Below are 26389 nucleotides of genomic sequence, written 5' to 3' on the forward strand. Positions count from 1 at the left end.
TCCAAGGGTCTCTTTAATTTTCCTGTAGGCAGTATCTGTCTTACCCCTAGTGAGATAAGCCTCTACATCCTTACATTTGTCCTCTATCCATGCCTGCTTAGCCATTTTGCACTTCCTGTCGACCTCATTTTTGAGACGTTTGTATTCCTTTTTGCCTGCTTCATTTACTGCATTTTTATATTTTCTCCTTTCGTCAATTAAATTCAATATTTCTTCTGTTACCCAAGGATTTCTACTAGCCCTCGTGGATTATACCCTCAAAATATTATTTGTTCAGATGAGAAGGATGGCGTATCTTATGCTTTATGTTACTGTAGTGTAACGTTTTCGTGTTGTGGTAGGTGGACGTTTGCTGTCTACAAATTGTTATTACTGCTTACTGACGTTTTTATGTCAGTAGGGGGTTGATTCTGTTACATGAAATGGTTTGCACATGTAGTATTAGTCCACTTTCCGGTTCTTTACATGTTCGGAGTATCTTATTCTAAGCTTTGTTTATCTTTCGCACGCATGTTAAATGATTCTGAAGGTTAATTAACGTATGCCTGCACAACTTCAGATAAATTCAGCAAAACATAGTGTTTGTAATCTTCATTTTCAGGGTCTCATACGTGAAACACTTTCGGATAACGAAAGCTAATTTCGAGTACTTGTGAAGGTGTGATTCGAGCTCTTTTACAGAATCCGATACTCACATTAAAGATGCAGTTCTGGCTCAAGTAAAGACGCGACACCTCGGTACTTGATATCTTCCCAATATTCAAGACTATACCACGTTCTGAAAAGTACAATTTCAAAGTTTTTGTTTGATATGTTGGGTGCTATTTAAGTTGCCCTAGAGACTAAAGCTAATATCTTCACTCTTGCATCCCAAATATTACGAAATGTTAAATTTATTCTGTACCAGTACAGAGTTTTGAAGCTATGCTTTGTGCAAATGCACTAAAAAGACACTGTCAAAAGTTATGGACGATTCCCTTTATTGAAAGCTGTACTCAGTCTGAAATAATACTGCCACCAGAAACATTGTTACCTCCTGTTTCAAATCCACTGAGAAGTGTTTAAAGAACACTGAGCAAGTGTTTAGTGAGTATTGGTGTTTCTCGCACTGGAATATGATTATCCTGCCATCGTTGCATTAATTTTCACCATTTTTAGAATACGGTAGGCTACTGTGAAACTACAGATCTATCTTCTATTAATGAAATAATTCTTCCTTACTCTCACACAAATTTTGTGTGTGTATCGTATTACAGAAACAGTGTCTACTTTCACCATGTAACCATTATGTGCTCATAACCTCATTGCCAAAACTTTTATACATGGAAGTCTCATATCCTACCACTGTCGCACAATAAAACATAGTGGGAACAACGTGTTTGGAAGATAACCTTAATGTGGCGTATCGGTGAAATTATATACAGGGTGTCCCAGCTATCTTGTCCACCCAAAATATCTCTGGAACAATAACAGCTATTGGAAAACGACTTTCACCGGTATCAATGTAGGGCTGGGGCCCATGAATGTACATATTTGGAAACATTCTGAAACGAAAGCGTATGTGTTTTTTAACACAAACTTATGTTTTTTTAAATGGACCTCCTATTTTTTTCAGCAACCCATAGCATGACAAAGCACATACACAATGGCGTTGATTGCATCGCAATATTCCCATTACATCCCGAGATATTGAGACGCGAAGTTGACGCTTGAAACACCCGACATGCGCTGCTAGCGCACGTCCTGAGGCTCAGGCGTGAACCCCATGCTGCCCGTAATCGCGATGTGATTGACATGCGAAATCACACCTCCATACTTATCAAGAGGTCCGAAACGAATAATACGGTCTGCTGCGATTACGGGCAGCATGGGGTTCACGCCTGAGCCTCAGGACGTGCGCTAGCAGCGCATGTCGGGTGTTTCAAGCGTCAACTTCGCATCTCAATATCTCGGGATGTAATGGGAATATTGCGATGCAATCAACGCCATTGTGTATGTGCTTTGTCATGCTATGGATTGCTGAAGAAAAAATATAGGAGGTACATTAAAAAAAACATAAGTTTGTGTTAAAAAACACATACGCTTTCGTTTTAGAATGTTTCCAAATATGTACATTCACGGGCCCCAGCCTTACATTGATATCGGTGAAAGTTGTTTTCCAATAGCTGTTATTGTTCCAGAGATATTTTGGGTGGACAAGATAGCTGGGGCACCCTGTTTTCTTAACATATACGTAGAAACATGAAACACATCAAGAAAGGCAGTTTGGATTCAAAGGTAACGCCTTCTTCTCACGCTAATCGTTGGTGGGAGAAGAAAAATGTGGTCACAGAGTTAAAGCATTTTTCACTTTTGTAGAATGGCGTATTCCCCTTCGTTTCATATTCATATGACTGGTCACGTAATTCCAGTAACTGATGACAGTGATACAGTACTCGCCACGTTCTTTTCGAGACACATATAGCTTATTTACATGCATTCGGTAGCTTTTTAATAACAAACACCGCACTGCAGCACTTGCCTACAAATCAGAGGTTAAAATATAACCTGCTTCATGCACAGAATACAACCTAACCTCCTCCTCCTCCAAGTAAAAAAACGACGAATGAGATCGGACGCACAGTGGCCAAACTGTTGTTGGGCAACCTTGGGTAACGGCGTCTCGACCTTTGTCGGTGTCACTGTGAGCGCAGCCTTAACAGTGCGACAATCAGAGCAAAACAGTGCAGACACTCTGACTGTACACGATTTTTTAAATGAAAACTACGGAGCGAAAATTTAATTACGAAAAACGTTGATGGCTGTTCAAGCATTAGAATACCATAAAATTTCATTTCACTTAACTTAGTCGAGGGGCATGAAAGGGAAGCAGTGGTTGGGAAGGGAGTGAGACAGGGTTGTAGCCTCTCCCCAATGTTATTCAATCTGTATATTGAGCAAGCAGTAAAAGAAACAAAAGAAAAATTTGGAGTAGGTATTAAAATCCATGGAGAAGAAATAAAAACTTTGAGGTTCGCCGATGACATTGTAATTCTGTCAGAGACAGCAAAGGACTTGGAAGAGCATTTGAACAGAATGGACAGTGTCTTGAAAGGAGGATATAAGATGAACATCAACAAACGCAAAACGAGGATAATGGAATGTAGTCGAATTAAGTCAGGTGATGCTGAGGGAATTAGATTAGGAAATGAGACACTTAAAGTAGTAAAGGAGTTTTGCTATTTGGGGAGCAAAATAACTGATGATGGTCGAAGTAGAGAGGATATAAAATGTAGACCGGCAATGGCCAGGAAAGCGTTTCTGAAGAACAGAAATTTGTTAACATCGAGTATAGATTTAGGTGTCAGGAAGTCGTTTCTGAAAGTATTTGTATGGAGTGTAGCCATGTATGGAAGTGAAACATGGACAATAAATAGTTTGGACAAGAAGAGAATAGAAGCTTTCGAAATGTGGTGCTACAGAAGAATGTTGAAGATTAGGTGGGTGGATCACGTAACTAATGAGGAGGTATTGAGTAGGATTAGGGAGAAGAGAAGTTTGTGGCACAACTTGACTAGAAGAAGGGATCGGTTGGTAGGACATGTCCTGACGCATCAAGGGATCACAAATTTAACATTGGAGGGCAGCGTGGAGGGTAAAAATCATAGAGGGAGACCAAGAGATGAATACACTAAGCAGATTCAGAAGGATGTAGGTTGCAGTAGGCACTGGGAGATGAAGGAGCTTGCACAGGATAGATTAGCACGGAGAGCTGCAGCAAACCAGTCCCAGGACTGAAGACCACAACAACAACAACAACAACTGAAAACTGATTGCTTCAGCGATAAGAACGCGAGTAGAGCGCTAACCACGACACTGCCTCGCTCGGTCCCATTAACGAATGGAAAATAATCGCACAATTAAGAGGATGTAATTTCTCCATTAACGTGACTATCCTTCCTGCCATTTTTCGGACTAGCGATTTTGTAACTCTGCTTAGATTTTTTTTCACAGGTAATTCGAGACACCTATTTGCCTGGATATGAAAGTTAGGAAACTATTTCTCTAGATTTATTCCATCTGCGTCGGTATGTTTTATTATTAGTTTTCTAATTTCAGCCGGAATCACGAACAATTCTCAAATCTACTCTTCTGCTTTCCCGGCACTAATGCTTCTACTGAAAGGGTATTTTTTCACATGAATAATATATAGACCAGTGACCAAACATAGCGGCGATTTTTCGCGTTATTACATTTCATTAATATATTTCTACAATATCACAAATTTTTAATGTGTTCCGAATTTGGATCTAGAAAATGTGGTTGCCTTACGTTAATTGCAAGAAGGAAGCTGTAGGATTCTCTTCTCAAGGCAATTTGTATTTATCTCTAATGCCAAACTGGCTTCTCCATACAAAGTATGGCATCGATAAAGAACAGTGAACCATTTATTTGTTTACACTGTGTGTTTCAGAATTGATATCACATCTTCAGGTACTTACATAATTCATTCAGAACTATATATGAAAGTTGACAGTTGTAATTAGGCCTACTGAAGGCTACATTGTTTCAGTTCATCATTGTTGGTGTCACCCATAGACAAAACATTGACTGCTAAGTGAAAGAAATCATTATTTACAGAGCCTGAAAAAAACCAACAATTATTAATTACATAAACGATGGTAGCCCAGTGATGGCTTCAAAGGAATGGAGTAGATGAAGAGATGTTTTAATCACCAAAGGAATCCCACAACATTAGAGTTCACAATACACAACAAATACTGCAAGTCATTATGTTTCATCTACAGCTATGTTTTCATTGACAGAAGGTTAAATTTAAACCTTCCTTCCTTTAGCCAGCCGCAGTGGCCGAGCGGTTCTAGGCACTTCAGTCCGGAACCGCGCGACTGCTATGGTCACAGTTTCGAATCCTGCCTCGGGCATGGATGTGTGTGATGTCCTTAGGTTATTTAGGTTTAAGTAGTTCCAAGTTCTATGGGACTGATGACGTCAGATGTTAAGTCCCATAGTGCTCAGACCCATTTGAGCCTTCCCTTAGGCCATATGCCACAGTAAAAGAATGGTGTTAATATTTTCATCAAGAGTATGTCAACTACAGGAATGACAGCAGTGGTCCATGAATCCCAAATGTCACTGTAAATTGCACCAATTCATGTACTGATTAAGGATGATAGCCCCTGTACTATTGCATGTTTACAATATTCAATTGAAGAATATGTTAATTTCCAAACCTCTCCATTGTTGCCTAATGGGCTACCAGTATTGCCTAGAATGTGCAAATCAGGCAGTAAAGATCACCAGGATGAAAATTCAGTAAATCATATATCATTAATGTAACTGTTGCATTATCATCAAGAACGCAATAAATTTTCAACCATATGGTCTCAACAGCAAATTGCAAAAAGAGCACAAGGGCCTTGTTTCTTCTGCAAAAAGTTTGCTGTCCTTTCTCTTGCAGGCAGCGGCTTTACATTCAGTTGCACATCAAACTGACACTAAGCAGAACATAAAAATGTTAAGTTACTGTGCAATGAACCAAACTTTTCCTGCACCAATTACAAATTAGTATCATCATACATATCTTTAAGAGTAAACTTCTTTTACGACAGTGCAAAGCCATAAAAATTTGAAGTGAAAGTTAATGTCAGCAAACCTTACAGTATTCACTCTAATGATGCATTGCTTATAAGATGTAGCCCTAACCTACTTAGCTTCCACCATGTAGTGTTAACATTTTGTCCTTGAATTGTACTTGTTTGGACCTCACTTAAGGAGCAGCATTAAGTTTTTTAGCTTTCATTGAAAGAGATCATTCCCTAGGCTTTCAAATGACAGCCAAGTGAAACCTTCTTGACATGGCAGAGATATGGTGGTTATTGTTGTTGTTGTGGTCTTCAGTCCTGAGACTGGTTTGATGCAGCTCTCCATGCTACTTTATGCTGTGCAAGCTTCTTTATCTACCAGTACCTACTGCAACCTACATCCTTCTGAATCTGCTTGGTGTATTCATCTCTTGGTCTCCCTCTATGATTTTTACCCTCCACGCTGCCCTCCAATGCTAAATTGGTGATCCTTTGATGCCTCAGAACATGTCCTACTAATCGTTCGTTCTTCTAGTCAAGTTGTGCCACAAACTTCTCCTCTCCCTGATCCTCTTCAATACCCCCTCATTAGTTACGTGATCTACCCATCTAATCTTCAGCATTTCTCTGTAGCACCACATTTTGAAAGCTTCTATTCTCTTCCTTTCCAACCTATTTATCATCCATGTTTCACTTCCATACATGGCTACACTCCATACAAATACTTTCGGAAACGGCTTCATGAAACTTAAATCTATACTAGACGTTAGCAAATTTCTGTTATTCAGAAACACTTTCCTTGCCATTGCCGGTCTACATTTTATATCCTCTCTACTTCGACCATCATCAGTTATTTTGCTCCCCAAATAGCAAAACTCCTTTACTACTTTAAGTGTCTCGTTTCCTAATCTAATACCGTCAGCATCTCCCGACTTAATTCGACTACATTCCATTATCCTCATTTTGCTTTTGTTGATGTTCATCTTATATCCTCCTTTCAAGATGCTATCCATTCTGATCAACTGCTCTTCCAAGTCCTTTGCTGTCTCTGACAGAATTACAATGTCATCGGCGAACCTCAAGGTTTTTATTTCTTCTCCATGGATTTTAATACCTACTCCAAATTTTTCTTTTGTTTGCTTCACTGCTTGCTCAATATACAGATTGAATAACAACGGAGAGAGGCTACAACCCTGTCTCACTCCCTGCCCAACCACTGCTTCCCTTTCATGCCCCTCAACTCTTATAACTGCCATTTGGTTTCTGTACAAATTGTAAATAGCCTTTCGCTCCCTGTATTTTACCCCTGCCACCTTCAGAATCTGAAAGGGAGTATTCCAGTCAACATTGTCAAAAGCTTTCTCTATGTCTACAAATGCTAGAAACGTAGGTTTGCCTTTTCCTTTATCGAGATTCCAAGATAAGTCATAGGGTCAGTATTACCTCACGTGTTCCAATATTTCTACGGAATCCAAACTGATCTTCCCCAAGGTCAGCTTCTACTAGTTTTTCCATTCATCTGCAAAGAATTTGCGTTAGTATTTTGCAGCCGTGACTTACTAAATTGATAGTTCGGTAATTTTCACATCTTTCAACGCCTGCTTTCTTTGGGATTGGAATTATTATATTCTTCTTGAAGTCTGAGGGTATTTCGCCTGTCTCATACATCTTGCTCACCAGATGGTGTTTTTTCAGGACTGGCTCTCACAAGGCTGTCAGTAGTTCTAATGGAATGTTAACTACTCCCGGGGCCTTGTTTCGACACAAGTCTTTCAGTGCTCTGTCAAACCCTTCACGCAGTATTGTATCTCCCATTTCATCTTCATCTACATCCTCTTCCATTTCCATAATATTGTCCTCAAGTACATCGCCCTTGTATAGACCCTCTATATACTCCTTCCACCTTTCTGCTTTCCCTTCTTTGCTTAGAACTGGGTTTCCATCTGAGCTCTTGATATTCATACAAGTGGTTCTCTTTTCTCCAAAGGTCTCTTTAATTTTCCTGTAGGCTGTATCTATCTTACCACTGGTGAGATAAGCCTCTACATCCTTACATTTGTCCTCTAGCCATGCCTGCTTAGCCATTTTGCACTTCCTGTCGATCTCATTTTTGAGACGTTTATATTCCTTTTTGCTTGCTTTATTTCCTGCATTTTTATATTTTCTCCTTTCATCAATTAAATTTAATATTTCTTCTGTTACCCAAGGATTTCTACTAGCCCTCGTCTTTTTACCTACTTGATCCTCTGCTGCCTTCACTACTTTATCCCTCAAAGCTACCCATTCTTCTTCTACTGTATTTCTTTCCCCCATTCCTGTCAATTGTTCCCTTATGCTGTCCCTGAAACTCTGTACAACCTCTGGTTTACTCAGTTTATCCAGGTCCCATCTCCTTAAATTCCCACCTTTTTGCAATTTCTTCAGTTTTAATCTACAGTTCATAACTAATAGATTATGGTCAGAGTCCATATCTGCCCCTGGAAATGTCTTACAATTTAAAACCTGGTTCCTATATCTGTCTTACCATTATATAATCTCTCTGATACCTTCTAGTATCTCCAGGTTTCTTCCATGTATACAACCTTCTTTTATGATTCTAGAACCAAGTGTTAGCTACGATTAAGTTGTGCTCTGTGCAAAATTCTACCAGACGGTTTCCTCTTTCATTTCTTACCCCAAATCCATATTTACCTACTATGTTTCCTTCTCTCCCTTTTCCTACTGTCGAATTCCAGTCACCCATGACTATTAAATTTTCGTCTCCCTTCACTATCTGAATAATTTCTTTTATTTCATCGTACATTTCTTCAATTTCTTCGTCATCTGCAGAGCTAGTTGGCATATAAACTTGTACTAGGCGTGGGCTTTGTGTCTATCTTGGCCACAATAATGCGTTCACTATGCTGTTTGTAGTAGCTTACCCGCATTCCTATTTTTTTATTCATTATTGAACCTACTCCTGCATTATGCCTATTTGACGTTGTATTTATAACCCTGTATTCGCCTGACCAAAAGACTTGTTCCTCCTTCTACCCAACTTCACTAATTCCCACTATATCTAACTTCAACCTATCCCTTTTTAAATTTTCTAACCTACCTGCCCGATTAAGGGATCTGACATTCCACACTCCGATCCGTAGAACGCCAGTTTTCTTTCTCCTGATAACGACGTCCTCTTGAGTAGTCTCCACCCGGAGATCCGAATGGGGGATTATTTTACCTCCGGAATATTTTACGCAAGAGGACGCCATCATCATTAACCATACAGTAGAGCTGCATGCCCTCGGGTAAAATTACAGCTGTAGTTTCCCCTTGCTTTCAGCCGTTCGCAGTACCAGCACAGCAAGGCTGTTTTGGTTAGTGTTACAAGGCCAGATCAGTCAATCACCCAGACTGTTGCCCCTGCAACTACTGAAAAGGCTGCTGCCCCTCTTCAGGAACCACACGTTTGTCTGGCCTCTCAATAGATACCCCTCCGTTGTGCTTGCACCTACGGTACGGCTATCTGTATCGCTGAGGCACGCAAGCCTCCCCACCAACGGCAAGGTCCATGGTTCTTGGAGGGATATGGTGGTTACATCAATGAAACGTACGGCGTAATGCTTATGAACATAACAAAGTTTCATTCATATGGTGGTTACATGAATGAAACTTTGTCTTTGTTATGTTCATAAGCATTATGCCGTAATATGAGGCAAAGCTCAGTTTAATTTGCAAAATAGTTTTGTTCATACAAGCTTCTGAACTAGTTTTATTGTAAATGTTTAATTCAAATGGATAAAACGGAGTAGTATTCCCTCATAAGATGGAGAGTTTATGTACTTCATCAAAAGTTGGTGAAATCTGCCCTTTCATTTTCAAAGTTGTGGAATGCATAGCTAAACTCAAACATGATCATACTGCTCTTGAAGACAATACACATTAATTTTGTCACCTAGAATCCTCTTCCAATTATTCTTATCTTTGTAGAATGAGATTAAAGTGGTGCTGTATTTCTTTCTCCATTGCTTTACTCATCTCTCACAGCCTCATTTTCCTTTATTGAGCTTCATTTTTTCCCACTATTCTTCTTTATCACTTGCTTTGTTGGTAAGCTTGTGCCTGTTAAGATGCAGTGGTGAAATATACTTTTGATTCTCTTCGTTCTGTAAATACTGATTTTTTTTTATGCATTGATCTGACTCTTGCAATGTGTCTGTAGACACACATGATGGGCAATAGTAAATGCCATGAATAAAGTATGCAGGTGAAAAACACAATCGTGTTCATTCCAGCTGTTCAGTGAGAATATATATTTTAGCCTTCACTGCTAATCAGTTCTAACCCTTAGTTAGTGACAGCTATTTAGTACTTCCAGTATAAGTATGAACAAATGCATGTATATGGTTTCCTGCTATATGTTTCAGCTTAATTTTACCCAAGGGTACACTCCAGCCCAACAGGGGGGGGGGGGGGAAGTGTTTTGGCATTTTCAGCAATCATGATCTCCAGTAATACTATAAACAATATATTTTTCATGAATGGCTCCCAACATTAATTTGTCCCTTCATAAGAGATACAGTGACTTGTTTTTATTTCCTGAGAACAGTAGTCTACACTGAACAGAGACAACTACAGACTAAAGAATGTGTTTAATTGATAATATTCGCTTATGCAATTCTGAGTATGTGGTGTTGGAAATGGAGATTTGGATGAACCACACAGCACTGGCTGTGAAACCATATAGGTTAATAAAGTTGTACTCAGTGCATGCCACACAACTGGATTACGAATTAATCTTTAACAACTGTTTGGCCATGACCATTAATATGGGTTGACATTTGGTTAGTGGTCATATCCATTTGAAGATTGCACAGTAGTTCCCATATAATTGGTATATGAGATAGCTGCTTTGATATGTAATCCTACTCCTAATGGGATAGGATGGATCAGTGACAGGACTGCAATAGGATGTGCTGCACTGATATAATGGCAAGGTCTTGCACCTGATTCTTTTAACACTGATTTGACCCACGTGGTAAAGAGCTGGAGGCAGGTATTGTTTACTGACAGACAAGAAAGGGAAAGATGGGAAAGCTTATGGTGATGATCTTCTTTGTTCCACGACATAACTGAAATTTAGTACACTCAAATTAATCTTTTCATGACAATCTTCTCATATTTTGGGGGCACAGTCATGTAATAATGTTTGAACAATATTTCTCCCTTCTGGCTTTACAACCTATTCTATTTTATATTATTATGATGTTGGGCATAACTATACTTCCGGACTCCCAATTCAATAGATCTTGACAATGACTTAACAAAGTCCAATTATCCACAACATTGTTGTACTTCATAATGGCTTAAGGTTGAAATCATGATATTAATATAAAATAAAGAAGGATGTAGAGTCAAATGGCAGAAATATCATTCAGACATAATTTTTTTCTTCGTAAAACTTTGAACATAGCTGCTAAGGTTCAGTAACCGTCTCAGAATTATATTAGAACAAATAAGCCCTCGGTCCCAAATATTAAGTCAAAATTGAAGAGGTTTCAACACTACCATGAGCGTCGTCTTCAGAATTAAACTAACTGTTCTAAAACATAATAGGTATATAAGACATTAATAAACTAAAGTGTGTACTGACTGGAAAGAGAGGCAGTACTTACAAGTCACGTTCTAAAAAAATCCAAGCCGGAAAGGTGACGTCATGAAAAGATGTAAATAAGATAAGATGGCAACCCGTGTTCACTCAGGTACGAGCAGCCCTTAGTGGCTTGCCATCTTATCTTATTTATAACTTTTCATGACTTCGCCTTTCCAGCTTAGATTTTTTTAGAATGTGACTGGTAAGTACTGAATCTCTTTCCAGCCAGTACACACTTTAGTTTATTAATGTACTATACACCTATTATGTTTTAGAACAGTTAGTGTAATTCTGAAGACGACGCTCATAGTAGCATCGAAACCTGGTCAATTTTGACTTAATATTTGTGACTGAGGGCTTATTTGTTCTAATATTTTTTTCTTCATTAGCAGTCAATCTAACCTTTTGAAACATGTTTAAAAATTGAATAAACATATAATTTTTTAGATTTTTACAAAACTTTGATTTTACAATAATCTTTTCAATTTTCAGGGGTGTGCAATGACATCTCGGCGGGCAGGACCAGCCTATCAGAATGGGGATTCACCTTCATCCCAGCATAATCAAGCAGGTGGCCAAGGAAACCCTGCCATTAATCACTACAGGCCTATAAAAATCACAGCTGTGGGTGATGGAATGGTTGGAAAAACCTGTATGCTTATTACTTACAGCACCAAGCGTTTCCCAGTTGAATATGTGCCAACTGTGTAAGTACTGTTTCATTTGCACTATATCCTACAAGAATATGTGTTGAATGTCATGGTTGAAATACACTATTAAAAAGAAGGAGTAAAAATAAAAATTCTCTCTAAATGTTGTACTTATTCAACAGCCTGCAAAACATGTAACTTCATATTCTATTAATCACTCTACCAATCAAAATTGTGTTGTTTTCTAGATGTACATGAATGTTATATATGAAAGGGAAAAATTAAATCTACAATGATAAGTTCAACTAATATAAGACTCGATGTTTGTGGAGAACATTTATATCCAAGCACCAGACAGTGATATTTCAAGGTAAATTTCAGACATTCAATAAGAACTGATTCGTGACAGTGTTGTGTTGACTGAGGATTCAATGGCAAACAGTGGGGACAAGACAATAAAATGACTGTCTCCCACAGAAACTGAATTTGAGCCAAGTCGACAAACTTCTCCTGCTGTGCCTCCTGTCAAGGAAGGCAGGTGCATTGTTAACACATTCAGTGTATGGTGAATACTTATATCACTTGTTAAACAGCAAAAATAGATTAGTGCACCCTGTGCACTCAGTGTGTAGGTGATGCCAGGGTGGGGGAGTGAGGGCCCTTTCCATGTGTTGAAGGGGCTGTTCTGGCAGCCATTGAGAGAATGGTGCACCCAGGTGCAGATTTGAACAAAAAATGCTGGTCATCTGATATCTAAAGTTGTATTTGTATCAATCCAGCAAATGGCACAGAAAGTTGAGAAGACTAGCCTCACTCACAGAATTTCAAACACACAGTCTAATCCTCCTAAGACCAAGTGAGGTGGTGCAGTGGTTAATGCACCGGACATGCATTCAGGAGGGCAACTCTTCAAATCCCAGTCTGGCCATCCAGATATAGTTTTTCCATGATTTCCCTAAACTGCTTTAGGCTAATGCCAGGATGGTTCCTCTGAAAGGGGCACAGCCCTCTTTTCTTCCCCGTCCTTCCCTATCTATGCTCATGCTCCATCTCTAATGTGTGGTATCAACAGGACATTAAACACTAATCTTCCTTCCTTCTTTGCTGTTCTAAGAAGGGATTCTGACTGTCTGGTTGTGAGTTGTGGATGACATGAACTAGAGACTTTGTAGGTTGTGAAGTAAGTTAGACTGTAACTCTATAGAATTGCCACAGAACAGAGAACTATAGGATCCTCCTAAATGGCTCAAGGATGCAGAAGGCTGTTTCATGGGTAAAATGGCCTTATGTGGAGGTTCATACAAGGTTTATTTATGTTTATGTGATTATCTATCTCTGGAAGCCTGGCTCGGCAAGTTTTAATGCCCACTGGAAGATACGGAACTCAATGACAGCCACTAGACACTACTGCTACATCTGAAAGACTTGCTGCTGCAAGTGACACTGTGAAGACACCCTTACCATATCGGCCTGTCAGCACCTGCAGCTGCCCTTTAAAGCCAGAAATGCAGCAGCTCTGCAGTCAGTCATGACTTCTCTTCACTGTTTCATTGATCTTGCTACACCTCGTTGTCTCAGTTCTGTTACATATTAGGTTTTCAATCTTGGTTTACTTGATGGAGTTGTTATTCTGCAATGCCAGCTCCATTGTTTTTTTTTTTTTTTTTTTTTTTGAGGGGGGGGGGGGGGGGGGTTGAAGGGACCAAAATGCAAAGGCCATCGGTCCCTTGTTCCACGACCAAAAATCCTACAAGGAATAAAATTCAAGCAACAGGGATGAAGAGATGACAAGGGATGACACAGAACAAAAAAGACACAAAGACCAGATACAAGGAATTAAAAACCACAATCTAAAACCGTAGGCCAAAGGCCAGACTCAACACAAAACACATAGCCAGATGAGGACAACGGAGTCCTTGTGGGAGGCCTGCAAGGAGGAGTGCCACACACCGGTAGTCTCCTTGATGACCCAAAGTTTGTTGGGTGAAGGCAGGGTGCGCCATTCATCACCCCAGGTACCAAGGACCTTCTACCACTAACTGACTGGAGATCACACTCCAAAAGGCCAATCTCCAGGGCTGGTGCACTGACAGCCTGTTTGGCTAGCGTGTCAACACGTTCGTTTCCCAGGATGCCAACATGACCCAGGGTCCACACAAAGACCATGGAGCGGCTGCAATGGGCAAGAGTATCGAGGGACTCATGGATACCCATTAGCAGACGAGAGTGAGGAAAACACTGGTCGATAGCTCATAAAACGCTCAGAGAGTCACTACAGATAACGAAGGACTCATGTGAGCAGGTGCGGATATACTCTAGGGCATGAGAGATGGCTACCAGTTCAGTAGTGAAAACATTGGAGCCAGTCAGCAATGAGCGTTGTTCAGGATGATCCCCTAGAGTAAGCAACCATTGAACTGTCGGTATAGACAATGTCAGAGCCTTGAAACGTGGCAAGGAGTGAAAGAAAGCAGTGGCAGAGGGCCTCAGGAGGGACTGAGTCCTTCGGGCCCTGTGCCAAATTGAGCCGAAGGTATGGGCGGGGCACACACCATGGGGGTAGACGTATATGGGCCTGGAAAACAGGTGGGAGAGGGAAAAACTCAAGTCCAGAGAGAAGAGCCTGGACGCGAATCACAATCATACACCCTGACCGGGGCCACTGTTCTGGCAGATAGACGACCGAGTTGGGGAACAGAAGACGGTAATTGGGATGCCCGGGCAAGTTACAAACGTGCGCAGCATAAGCGGCCAGTAATCGCTGGTGCCGGATCTGCAATGGAGGGACACCAGCCTCCACAAGTATGCTGTTGACAGTAGAGATGGGGGATCCGCTCCTGAGCTGTTTTATAGAGTTGAATCTTTCAAAGGAGTGAACAATCAGTGATTCAGAAAAAAAGAACGGTAGCTCCAAACGTTTCACACAGCAGAGAGAGAGAGAGAGAGAGAGAGAGAGAGAGAGAGAGAGAGAGACGGAGCATATCAGCAGGGCCTCTGCTGGTCAGAGCATGCTGCACGCCACACAACACAGCCGGCGCCGGCCTCTGCCCTGCTTCTGCCCTGGCTGCCTGCATTGTGCAGTGCCCCATTGGATTTTGTCTTTCACATATGCCGTGCCGTCTCTGTGCTTCCCTTGCCGCGTGCAGTGTCTGGCGCACCTTAACTTAGCATCGCACTCCGTCGGTGATCGTATCAGTCGCACGTCCTGCCCTCTGGGCGGTTGATGCGAGCAACAGGACAGAGAGCCTCCTAGCGGAGAACATAAGAACTACTTGCAACAACCTGCTCGCAAGAGAACGGACGATTTGCCTCGGAGCGGGTGAGTGGTGGCCGCTCACCGCTCCCCCCACCCTCGGAACTCGCCCGCTCAACGCTCACCCCACTGTTCTCGACTCTAGCCAGAGCATTGAGCAAAGCAACTCAGGTGTCACTCTGGTCTCTGCGGTCTTAGCTCACGCAGCAATACAGCTCGCAGCTCGACCAGCTTGACTCAGCGCCCCTGCATCGGAGTTCGTCTATTCTGGATATTGTTCTTCGTACTAATACCGATATGTATATTACATAATTATGTTATGTATACATCATTTGTTCTTATTTTATTTTTATTTGTTTAAACTGATCAGATGAGGTTCCTGACGACTCCTCTTACTATAGGATTTTTTATTATGGACACTCGAATTTACTCTTTAATTACGAGCGAACCAATAAACGTATCGCAAAATGTGATACACCAATATTTTCCTTGTTTTATTCTGCATAAGGCTATATGCAGCACTTTGGTCTTACAGTCAAATTTATATTTTTTTTCTAATTGTACGGATTTTGCGATTTTGGGCGTCTTCGGAAGGAAATGTTTTACTTTAAAAATATATGGCTTGGGATGTATTTGTACGAGGTTAATGAAATTTTAATACATTATAGCCAAATACATTGTTAATGTAAATCTCAAGTTTCAACATTTTCCGATCACCCAAAAAACCACGATAGTGCAAAATAAATCGATAATCAAAAACTTTGTCATATTGTGGAAATTTCAATAAACAATACAAAATTCTTACTCATTATCTGTGTTACTTCAAAATAGGATCAAATAAGATCAAAATACAGGTATAGTACTGGAATAAACCAAGTTTAAAGGGCAATGTGCCCTCCATTTATTTTCTATTGTGAATGAGTGGTGAGTCATGGAAAAGACCTCGTTCATTTCAGGGAGTGAACAGTTCGGATCCGATCTCTGAAAAGAACAGTTTTCCCCATCTCTAGTTGACAGGGCTTGTGTGGAAAGCTCCACTGGCTAGTCGGATCCTGCTGTGAAGGATGGGGTCAAGCAACCGCAGTGCGGAAGGTGATGCCGAACCACAAGCCAGGCTCCCAAAATCTAGACGGGACTGATTAATGCCTGATACAGTCGTTGAAGGGTAGACTGATCGGCATCCCAGCTGGTGTGACTCAAGCAATGAAGAGCGTTAAGATGCCACCAGCACGTTTGATTAAGCTGCCGAATATGAGGGAGCCAAGTCAACCGGGTATCAAAAACTAATCCCAAAAACCAATGCGACTCCACCACAGCAAGAGATTCGCCGTCAAGATAAAGCCATGGCTCAGGGTGAACAGTGTGATGCTGGCAGAAATGCATAACACTGGTCTTGGCAGACAAAAACTGGAAGCCATGCGCTACAGCCCAAGACTGCGCCTTGTGGATGGCGCCCTGCAGCTGCCGTTCAGCAGCTGCAATGCCAGTGGAGCTATAGTATAGTCAGAAGTCATCAGCATACAAGGCAGCTGATACAGACGTTCCCACCACTGCAGTGAGCCCATTAATTGCAATTACAAAGAGGCAGACACTCAAGACAGATCCTTGCGGGACCCGATGCACCTGAACTCTGGAGGAACTATGGGAGGCCGCAACTTGCATGTGGAAGGAACAAAGTGACAGAAAAATTTGTATAAAAACTGGGAGCGGGCCCCAAAGACACCACCCGTGAAGCATGGTGAGGATGTGATGTCACCATGTCATATCGTACGCATTCCGCATGTCAAAAAAGATGGCAACCAGATGCTGATGGCGGGCAAAGGCTGTACAGATGGCAGACTCCAGGCAGACCAGATTATCGGTGGCAGAGCGGCCCTTACGAAACCCACCCTGAGACGAAGCCAGAAGGCCCTGAGACTCAAGTAGCCAACTCAACCTCTGGCTCACCATGCATTTGAGCAACTTGCAAAGAACGTTGGTGAATCTAATGGGGAGGTAGCGGTCCACCTCCAGTGGGTTCTTTCCAGGTTTCAACATGGGCATTATGATGCTTTCCCGCCATTGAGACGGGAACTCACGCTCAACCCAGATATGGTTGAAAAGGTCAAGGTGGTATCGTTGGCCGAGAGATGTTTGAGCATCTGACAGTGGATACGAACTGGCCCGGGAGCCATATCAGGGCAAGCAGCTAGGGTACTTTGGAATTCCCACTCAGTGAACAGAGCATTGTACGATTCAGTGTGGTGCTTGTGGAATGAAAGGCTCCAATGTTCCAACCGCTCTTTCAGGGAGCAAAAGGCCAGTCAGTAATTCGTAGAAGCCGAACTCTGAGCAAAATGCTCCGCTAAGCGGTTTGCAATTGTATTAGAGTTAGTACAGACTGTTGCATTCAGTGAAAGCCCAAGTACGCTGACATGTGTCAGATAGCCATAGAGTCACCGAATATTGGCCCAAACCTGAGATGGAGAGGTACAGATGCCAATGGTGGAGACCTAAGTTTCCCAGCACTCCTGCTTACATTGGCAAATGAGGCGGCAGGCTTGCGCATGGAGCCGTTTAAAGGTGATGAGGTGTTCCAATGATGGATGCTGCTTATGACGCTGGAGGGCACACCTGCGATCTCTAATCGTCTCAGAGGTCTCAGGTGACCACCAAGGCACAGTCCTCCACTGAGGGGACCCGGAAGAACAGGGAATTTCAGATTCTGCGGCAGTAAGGATGCTGGTGGTGATCGAGTGAACCCCACTTCAATGGCGTCATTAGAAAGAGGCTCAATAGCAGCAATGGAGGTGAACAAATCCCAATCAGCCTTATTCATATCCCATCTGCAGGGTCGCCCAGAAGAGTGACACTGTGGCAGTGACAGAAAGATCGGAAACCGGTGACTACTGCACAAATCGTCATGCACACTCCACTGGACAGATGGTAAAAGGCTAGGGCTGCGGATCGAAAGGTCGATGACTGAGTACGTGCCATGCACCACACTGAAATGTGTGAAGGCACCATTATTTAAAAGAGAAAGGTCGAGCTGTGCCAACACTTACTCGACGACAGTGCCTTGGTCTGTTGACACTGATCTACCCCACAGAGGGTTATGGGAGGTAAAGTTGCCCAGTAACAGAAAAGGTGGCGGCAATTGGGCTATCAGTCCAGCCAAGACATGCTATGGGACATCACCATCCAGTGGAAGCTAGATACTGCAGACAGTAGCAACCTGAGGCATCCACACCCGAACAGCGACAGTCTCTAAAGGTGTTTGTAGAGGGACAGACTCGCTGTAAAGAGAGTGAAGGACGTAGATGCAGACGCCACCAGATACCCTCTCATAAGCTGCCCGGTTCTTATAATAACCCCGATAGCCATGGAGGGCGGGGGTTTGCATCGCCTGAAACCAAGTTTCCTGAAGAGCAATGCAGAGGAAAGGGTGAAGGCTGAGAACTCGTACGAGTTCAGCAAGGTGGTGGAAAAAACCGCTGCAATTCCACTGGAAAACGACATTGTCCATGGCCGAGAAAGGTGTGAAGGGACCGAGGAGGCAGATCACGCCACTGGTTCACCTGCTGCCACAGATTGAATACCAATGGGAGCGACATCCGTCGTGTCTGAGGGACCAGCGAGATCTAGGTCCTCAGTGGATGGCAGAATCTCCACCTCATCCTCAGATGCAGAGCTGGAAGGTAACGATAGTGGTGGGGGTGCCACCGCAATTTCCTTCGTCTTAGGGGTCTTACTCGATTTCTCGCACTGTTCCTTGGATTCCTCTAGCTGGGAAGGCTTCTTTGATTCAGTCTCCAGGACTGAAGAGGACCGCGAAGCCCTACGACCAGCTACCTGGGGCTTCTTCAGCCGCTGGCGGGTGTCTGGTTTGCCACTGGTAGGAACCTGGGAAGGGAGTGACCCAAGGGACCCCTTCATAGCGAGAGAAGCCGAAGAAGACCTCTGCTTCTGCAGCTTAGAAGTGGGGATGGGTGTCCCCGATGGTTGGGAGGAGGGGGGGGGGGGATTTTGCTCCCGAGGTAGGTGGTGCGGGAGCAACAGGGAGGGAAGTGCCCCCCACCATCAAGGGGGCAAGTGTGGTCTTACGGCTCTGAGAGCTGACTGTAATTGGTGCAACGGATGGGGCTTTAACAGTAGTGACAGTGGTGGCGTAAGATGTTGTCATGCGCATGGGATGGAGTAGTTAAAATTTCCTTTTAGCCTCAGTGTAGATCAGTCGGTCCAGGGTCTTGTAGTCCATTATTTTCCTTTCCCTCTCTAGAATCCTACAGTCCAGCGAGCAAGGGGGATGGTGCTCTCTGCAGTTAACACAGTAGGGAGTAGCCTTTCGTTCCTCCCATGGTGTGGCCAGGGAGGGGAATGATTTAGGGTCACACATGTTTGCATTAAAGTGAGCCCTCAAATGCTTAGAGACTGCTGGTGGTTGGCCACCAGCAAGAGAAGATGTGCCACGCTTCATTGCGTGTCATCCGCCCTGATGCCACCCACTCCAACCAAGGGCCCTCCCCATGGGTGCCACCCAGCCTCAGCAAGGGCCACGTGGCAGGATGGCCATTGCTAGGAGTACCGATGCCCCAGGGAGATAGGCATCTACTCTTTGGCATATGTGGGTAGATAACGGCGCAGGCATCAGTAGAGGAATCCCTGCGTTGTCAGGGGGCTGCAACCAACAGGGTACATGGCGGCCCCACCACAATGGACTGGCTACCATGCTGGATATTAGGTGCAAGGAAGTCCATGGTCATTGTCTCTGCAGAAAGCGACACTGCATAGTTCATGGCGGAAATCGCACCCAGAAATGTATTCTCGCCCAAGAGATGGAGATTGAGCGGGACTGCAATGCGAAGACGAGAAAGCAAGCTAAAGATCTCAATGCACAATGGACACAATGCACCATGTAAGGCGTCCTGCCCTGGTTGGCTCACCCTTTGGAAGAATTTTGAAATATGGAGGTCAAACCTTACAGGGGACCATCACATAAAGGCCAAAACATGTGAGACTCCTTTTAGTCACCTCTTACAGCAGGCAGAAATACCGTGGGCCTATTCTTACCCCCGAATTCACAGGGGGGACCTCCATTGTTTGTCGTTCCCTCATTGTTGTCCACCTGTTTATTCTTGGGCAACCCACTGTGACTTCCTTGATCAGTTGGCATGTCTACTGATTCTTGTCTTGTTTCTGGTCACTATAATTGACAACAAGGTGAAAGATTAGCATCTTCCCAAACTTGTGCAGAGGCAACAGCTGGTCCTACAGCAGCAATTGCAACAACAACGGCAGCAGCAAACTGAATCGCTCCATCAGGAAATTCAGCTTTCAAAGGATTGACTGCAAGCTGAGTGAACCCATCCAGTGCAAGGGGTATTTTCTCCTCAGCCAGAGAGCCGCCCACCTGCATTTCCTTTGTCTAATGATGTAGAACAGGATGAGATACATACTTGCACCAACTGAAACAGCACTTTGCCACATTTCAGGTTTCAGCTTATATTCTCCAATGATTACTCTTCCTTTCTTCGACTTCCTCAAAGAAGTTTTTCTTGCTAAAGATATTTGCTCCACTTTTGAAACTTGTCATGCCCATGTTCAAGGAGATATGTTCATTGCTGTCAAATTATCATTCACAAAGTTTCCATGTGGTTGCATCAAACCTAGAGTTCTATCAGTACCACAAACCCCTTGATCAGTCATACTGCCCATGGGTGACGCAATTTACGAGGAGTGAGTTGGTGTTGCAATTTCACTTGTGCAAACCCAGCTTGAAAAACATCATATGCAGATCCTTTGATTTGAGACACAGTGGTCCAATCTACTCCTGATCTGGAAGTATTCACTGCAGCCCTCAAGCCAGACAGCCCTTCCTTAGATGATATTTTGAAAATCACATGCTCTTTTGAGTAGCGTAGGCAGCAAATGAACATCTTGTGGCCAAACCCCCAGGTAGTGGCTGCCCAGCTGCCACCTTGGAGGCAGCATTTTTCTCTCTTGATGGCATGGTTTCAATTCTTCAATTTCGGACATGTCTGTAGTCTCCAAACAGCCAGTCATGCCTCTTCATTATAAACAGCAGAGTCTCCCGTCATGTCCAGACTGCTTCATAGCACACCAGCATGCTGACTGTCTGGATCACTTGGCACACTGCATCCGTTGTGGGAAAGATGGTCATCTACAAACTGTCTACATCAACCATCAGGGCAGTCAGATGCCACTCTCCACATACATCAAGGGACAGTGTATGAACTTCAGGCAGGCAAATGTTTCTCAAGGCAACTCATCTGGTGCTAAACTGTTTATGCCCCTCACAACTGCAAGACCAGGACATCCATTTAAAGGTGGACACAGGAGCTACTATTTCTTTGATGAATCTCCAAATGTATGCTCATTTTCGTTCCCCTGACTTGGCCCTGTCCTCCGTTACATTTATCACATATGATGACAGTTCAATTCTCCTCCATGGTCAATTCACAATCAATGCTGCATACAAACAGGTCATATGGTGGATAATTGTTTGTTGTTGGTAGTCATTCCGTGGGCAATATTTTTAGTCTGGATGTCATCTCCATTTGAATTCTCTGTCGCTGATGAGTTCAGGTCATCTCAGACAAGGTTCCCTTCCTGGAGATTGATTGATCTCTGTACCATCTGTGTGCCTTTATTTGAATCTGGCTTGGAGTGTGCCACAGATTTCCAGATTCATTATCTCCTTACATCCATAAGCAGAACTTTGTTTCTGCCAGTTGTGTCCTATTCCTAACTCCTTATTGCTGGCCGTTAAGTAGGAACTCGTTTGTCTCAACAACACTGGGGTATTTGAACCTGTTAAAACCAGTGCTTGGGTCACACACATGGTAAAGAAACTCAGTGGTTCCCTCTGGTTATGTGGCAATTTTAAATCAACAGTCATTGCCTATGAACATGTGGAAACCTACCCCACACCATATCCAGAGGCCATCCTCACAAAGCTCTTCAGAGGTGGATATTTTTCTAAGGTAGACCTTTCAAGTGCCAATTTGCAGATCCCATTGGATGAGAAATTGCAGGGTGTTATGTTTATCAGCAATCCCTTTGACTTATACAAATCCTTGATCTTTGAGATCTTTTCTGCTCTGACAATATTCAAGAGTTAACCATGTCCATCCCTGCTTTTACTATCTATCTTGATGACTTAATTTTAATGGGCACTACACATCAGAACCATCTGTGAAACATTTGTTCCCTCTTTACTACGTTGTATGATGCAGGGCTCAAATGCTGCTTACACAAATGCCAGTTTTTTTCAGGAGCAAGTGAAATAGTTCATCCACCTGCTCAATGAAGGAGGGACCCAGTCCACTGACTGCAATGTTTCTGCTATTGACTCTCTCCCATGCCCCTAAACTTACCAGAACCTGCAGGCTTTTTAGGGAAAGGTGAATTGTTATTCTAAGTTCAACAATGTAGGAAAAGACATATTGCTACTTGCTGAAAAGAACACATGTTAAGTTGCAGACAAGCACAAAGGCACTTACATAAAGAATTCGACTGCAGCCTTCATCAGCAAAAGAGAAACAAACCATTCACACACACAAGTGAGAAAACCTCATGCACACAAGTGCCAACTCCAGCATCTTGGGTCCGAATGCTGGAGTTGGCAGTCGTGTGTATGAGGTGTGCTTACTTGTGTGTATGAATGGTATGTGTTTCTCTTTATCTGATGAGGGCTGAGGCCAAATGCTTTATGTGAGTGTTGTTTAACTGTGTCTGTCTGCAACTTAACATGTCTTCTTTACAGTAAGTAGCAATCTGTCTTTTTCTTCATTGTTCATATTCCTACCCTGAGTTTCCATTGTTTTATTGTTCCCAGTTCCTTTCAAAAGCAGCCGAAATTCTACATCCGCTCAATTGATTGCAAAAGGAGGGTGTTCCTTTCAGATGGATGGCTGATTCCTATACATAGCTGAAGTGTCTGGTGCACTTGGCACCCTGCCTTATGCCCTTTTCTCTATCGCATCTACTGGTTTTGGCTGCTAATGCTTCTCGCTATGGCAATGGTGCAGTGCTGGCTCAAAGGAAAGATGACGGTACTGACAAGGGAACATCCTCATCACACCGCCCTCAGATTTAGTTATAAGTTGGCACAGTGGATAGGCATTGAAAAACTGAACACAGATCAATCGAGAAAACAGGAAGAAGTTGTGTGGAACTATAAAAAAAATAAGCAAAATATACAAACTGAGTAGTCCATGTGCAACATAGGCAACATAAAGGATAATGTAAACTCAGGAGCGCCGTGGTCCCCTGGTTAGCGTGAGCAGCTGCGGAACGAGAGGTCCTTGATTCAAGTCTTCCCTTGAGTGAAAAATTTACTATCTTTATTTTCGCAAAGTTATGATCTGTCCGTTCGTTCATTGACGTCTCTCTTCACTGTAATAAGTTTAGTGTCTGTGTTTTGCAACCGCACCACAAAACCGTGCGATTAGTAGACGAAAGGATGTGCCTCTCCAATGGGAACCGAAAACATTTTATCGTAAGGTCATAGGTCAACCGATTCCTCCACAGGAAAACATGTCTGATATATTCTATATGACAATGGTGACGGCATGTGTGTCACATGACAGGAATATGTTGTTGACCCACCTAACTTGTACACTTGGCGAATGGGTAAAAAGATTCTTCTACCTTGTCCGATTTAGGTTTTCTTGTGGATGTGATAATCACTCCCAAAAAAGTGATGAAAACATAAGAGCAGTTACCTTGCATCGGACGGATGGACGGACAGATAATAACTGTTTGAAAATAAAAAATGAAACTTTTCACTCAAGGGAAGACTTGAACTAAGGACCTCTCGTTCCGCAACTGCTCACGCTAACTACGGGACCACTGCGCTCCTGAGCTCACGTTATCCTTGATGTTGCCTATGTTGCCCATGGACTACTCAGTTTGTATATTTTGCTTATTTTTGTCATAGTTCCACACAACTTCTTCCTGTTTTCTCGATTGATCTGTGTTCAGTTTTTCAAGGCCTATCCACTGTGCCAACTTATAACTAAATCTGAGGGGGGTGCGATGGGGAGGTTCCCTTGTGAGTAAATAATTGCCTATGCATCAAAAAGGCTGACACCTGCTCAAAAGAACTACTCATACATCTAAAAAGAAGCTTTGATGAGCATCTTTGCCATTAAAAAGTCCATGTCTACCTATTTGTGACCAAACATACCCTTATTATGGAGCACAACCCACTGGTAGCCCTCTTTGGACCCTGCTCTTGGCTTCCAGAGCAGAGAGCACAACAGTTCCAGCATTGGGCACTTTTACTCAGCTCCAACAATTATATCATTAAATAGATGCCCAGGGCGCAACGTGCAAATGAGGGTGCTCTCCCTCATCTCCCCTCAGGGCCCAACCCAGAAAATCTTCTGTTTCCACATCAACATGGAACAACGACAAGCCCTGGAGAGGTTTTCCATTACAGCCACTCACATCACTGCAGACGCACTCCCCGCCCCTATCTTACAGTGCTTGATGCACTATGTGCTCCTTGGGGGGCCCACTTATTTATCAAAGTCTGCTGATCTGGAACTCTGGGCTTGGGCTTGCCTCTCCCACTATTCGACCATTGTCTCTGTGTTCTCCTGCTTTACACAGTAGCAGATACTCAATGTGTCGTCATCCCATCTACCCTGCAGATTTTGCAACTCCCCATTGTGAGCATTAGGGTGTGCTGCCCTTGCAAGGTGACATACCTACTTGATGGGACTGAACAAAGGCATGGAGGCCATGGTGTGCAGTTGTTCTGTTTGTACCCAGAACCAGGATGCTCCTCCTCAAACTTTCACCCCCTGTCCCCTCTCCCCCCGTTGCCCCTGGGACCACATTTACCTGAACTCTTCTGGCCCTTTCTGGGTTCTATGCAGCTCACTGTCATGAACACTTATTTCATCTACCCATATGTGGTCAGCATGGCGTCTGCAACCACTGACACTACTCCCACTATCCTCATCCAGATGCTAGCCATTTAAGCGTTTCCTGTATCATAGTGTTGAACAACGGGTTCCAATTCATGGCAATGCGTTTCGAACAGTTCTGCACCTCCAGTGGCAAAAAGTGCCATTCTCCAATGGTGAGGCAGAGCATACCATACAAATGTTTAAACAACAAATGTTAAAAACGGTGGGCACTTCCACTACAAATGCCATCCTCTCTGTTTCTGGGCACCTATAGGACCACCCCTGTCCATAATCCTAGACCAGGGCAGCTCCTCCATGGGTGGCAGCAATGTACTCTCCACCATCTCCTCGCACCACAGCCCAAGGAGGCCCGTACCTGGCATGCCAGGTGCTATATGCTGGCCTCAGCTGTGTAGCTATGCCTGTATGGGGTGAAACTATTGTAGATGCTGGGTACAGTGGTTGCCACACATGGGTGGAGCCTTATGACAGTTGACACTTTGAGGAGCTTGGAGTGCCATCATACCAATCAGCTCCATCCCTGCCAACCAACTGCATCACTGTCAGTGTCTCCGTAATACCTGGAACATCCACCTTTGCCGAACCCCCAAATGCCCTGCTACAACTTGTCTCCAGGGTACCAGCAGCAGTTGCCCTGGATTTGGGCATCGAAGTGGAGGTTTCAGTGCAACCTCTGCCCTTTCAGCCATTGTCCCTCATGCTGTTGTTCCCACACCATCATGCCCCAGCATGTTACCTGATGCCTAAATTCCTTTCTATCAGCTGGCAGGCTTCTGGGTTGAGAATCTCCCGTGCCACCAGATTAACTTCCAAAGCATCATCCAGGAAACTTCCAGCCCTACTTACCCATTTCAGGAGGGAGGGATCTGGTATTCCAGCGGGGGCAAGTTTGAAGGTCGCTGAAATATATGGAACTTAATTGCAGGTGCTAGACTGCACTGCTAAATCGGCAGGTGCTGGTGTCACCACTGCAGGTGACACCATGAGGACACACCCACCATGCTGACATATCAGCACTGGTAGTTGCCCTTTAAGCCAGAAGCTCTGCAGTCAGTTGTTATTTCTCAGCACTATTGTGTTGACCTCACTACACATTGTTGTCTTGGATCTGAATCTGCTACATCTTAGGTATCGATCTTGGTTTACTTACTGAAGTTGTTATTCCAACTTGCTGTCTCTGTTGTTTGTTGTTATCTCATTGTCGTCCACCTCTCTGACTCGCTGTGATGACCTTGGGCGGTCGGCCTGTTTTTACTGGTTCTTATGTCATTGCTGGTCTTGTCAAGAAACCGGTCACTATACTATCCACTATATATAATTATAGCTGCAGC

The 26389-nt window shown here is 43.4% G+C and overlaps 1 protein-coding gene across 4 annotated transcripts in view; it reads left to right on the plus strand.

Moving 5' to 3' along the window:
• Positions 1-26389, plus strand: part of LOC126237019 (ras-like GTP-binding protein RhoL) — a 342104-nt gene that overhangs the window by 291139 nt on the left and 24576 nt on the right. For all 4 annotated transcript variants that reach the window (XM_049946758.1, XM_049946757.1, XM_049946755.1 and 1 more), the window contains one exon: positions 11707-11921. In XM_049946758.1, the coding sequence (XP_049802715.1) occupies positions 11716-11921 (206 nt within the window). In that variant the 5' untranslated portion in view covers positions 11707-11715. The remainder of the gene's footprint in view (positions 1-11706; positions 11922-26389) is intronic.

The sequence above is a fragment of the Schistocerca nitens genome, chromosome 2, assembly GCF_023898315.1.
Source record: "Schistocerca nitens isolate TAMUIC-IGC-003100 chromosome 2, iqSchNite1.1, whole genome shotgun sequence".
Lineage (NCBI taxonomy): Eukaryota > Metazoa > Arthropoda > Insecta > Orthoptera > Acrididae > Schistocerca > Schistocerca nitens.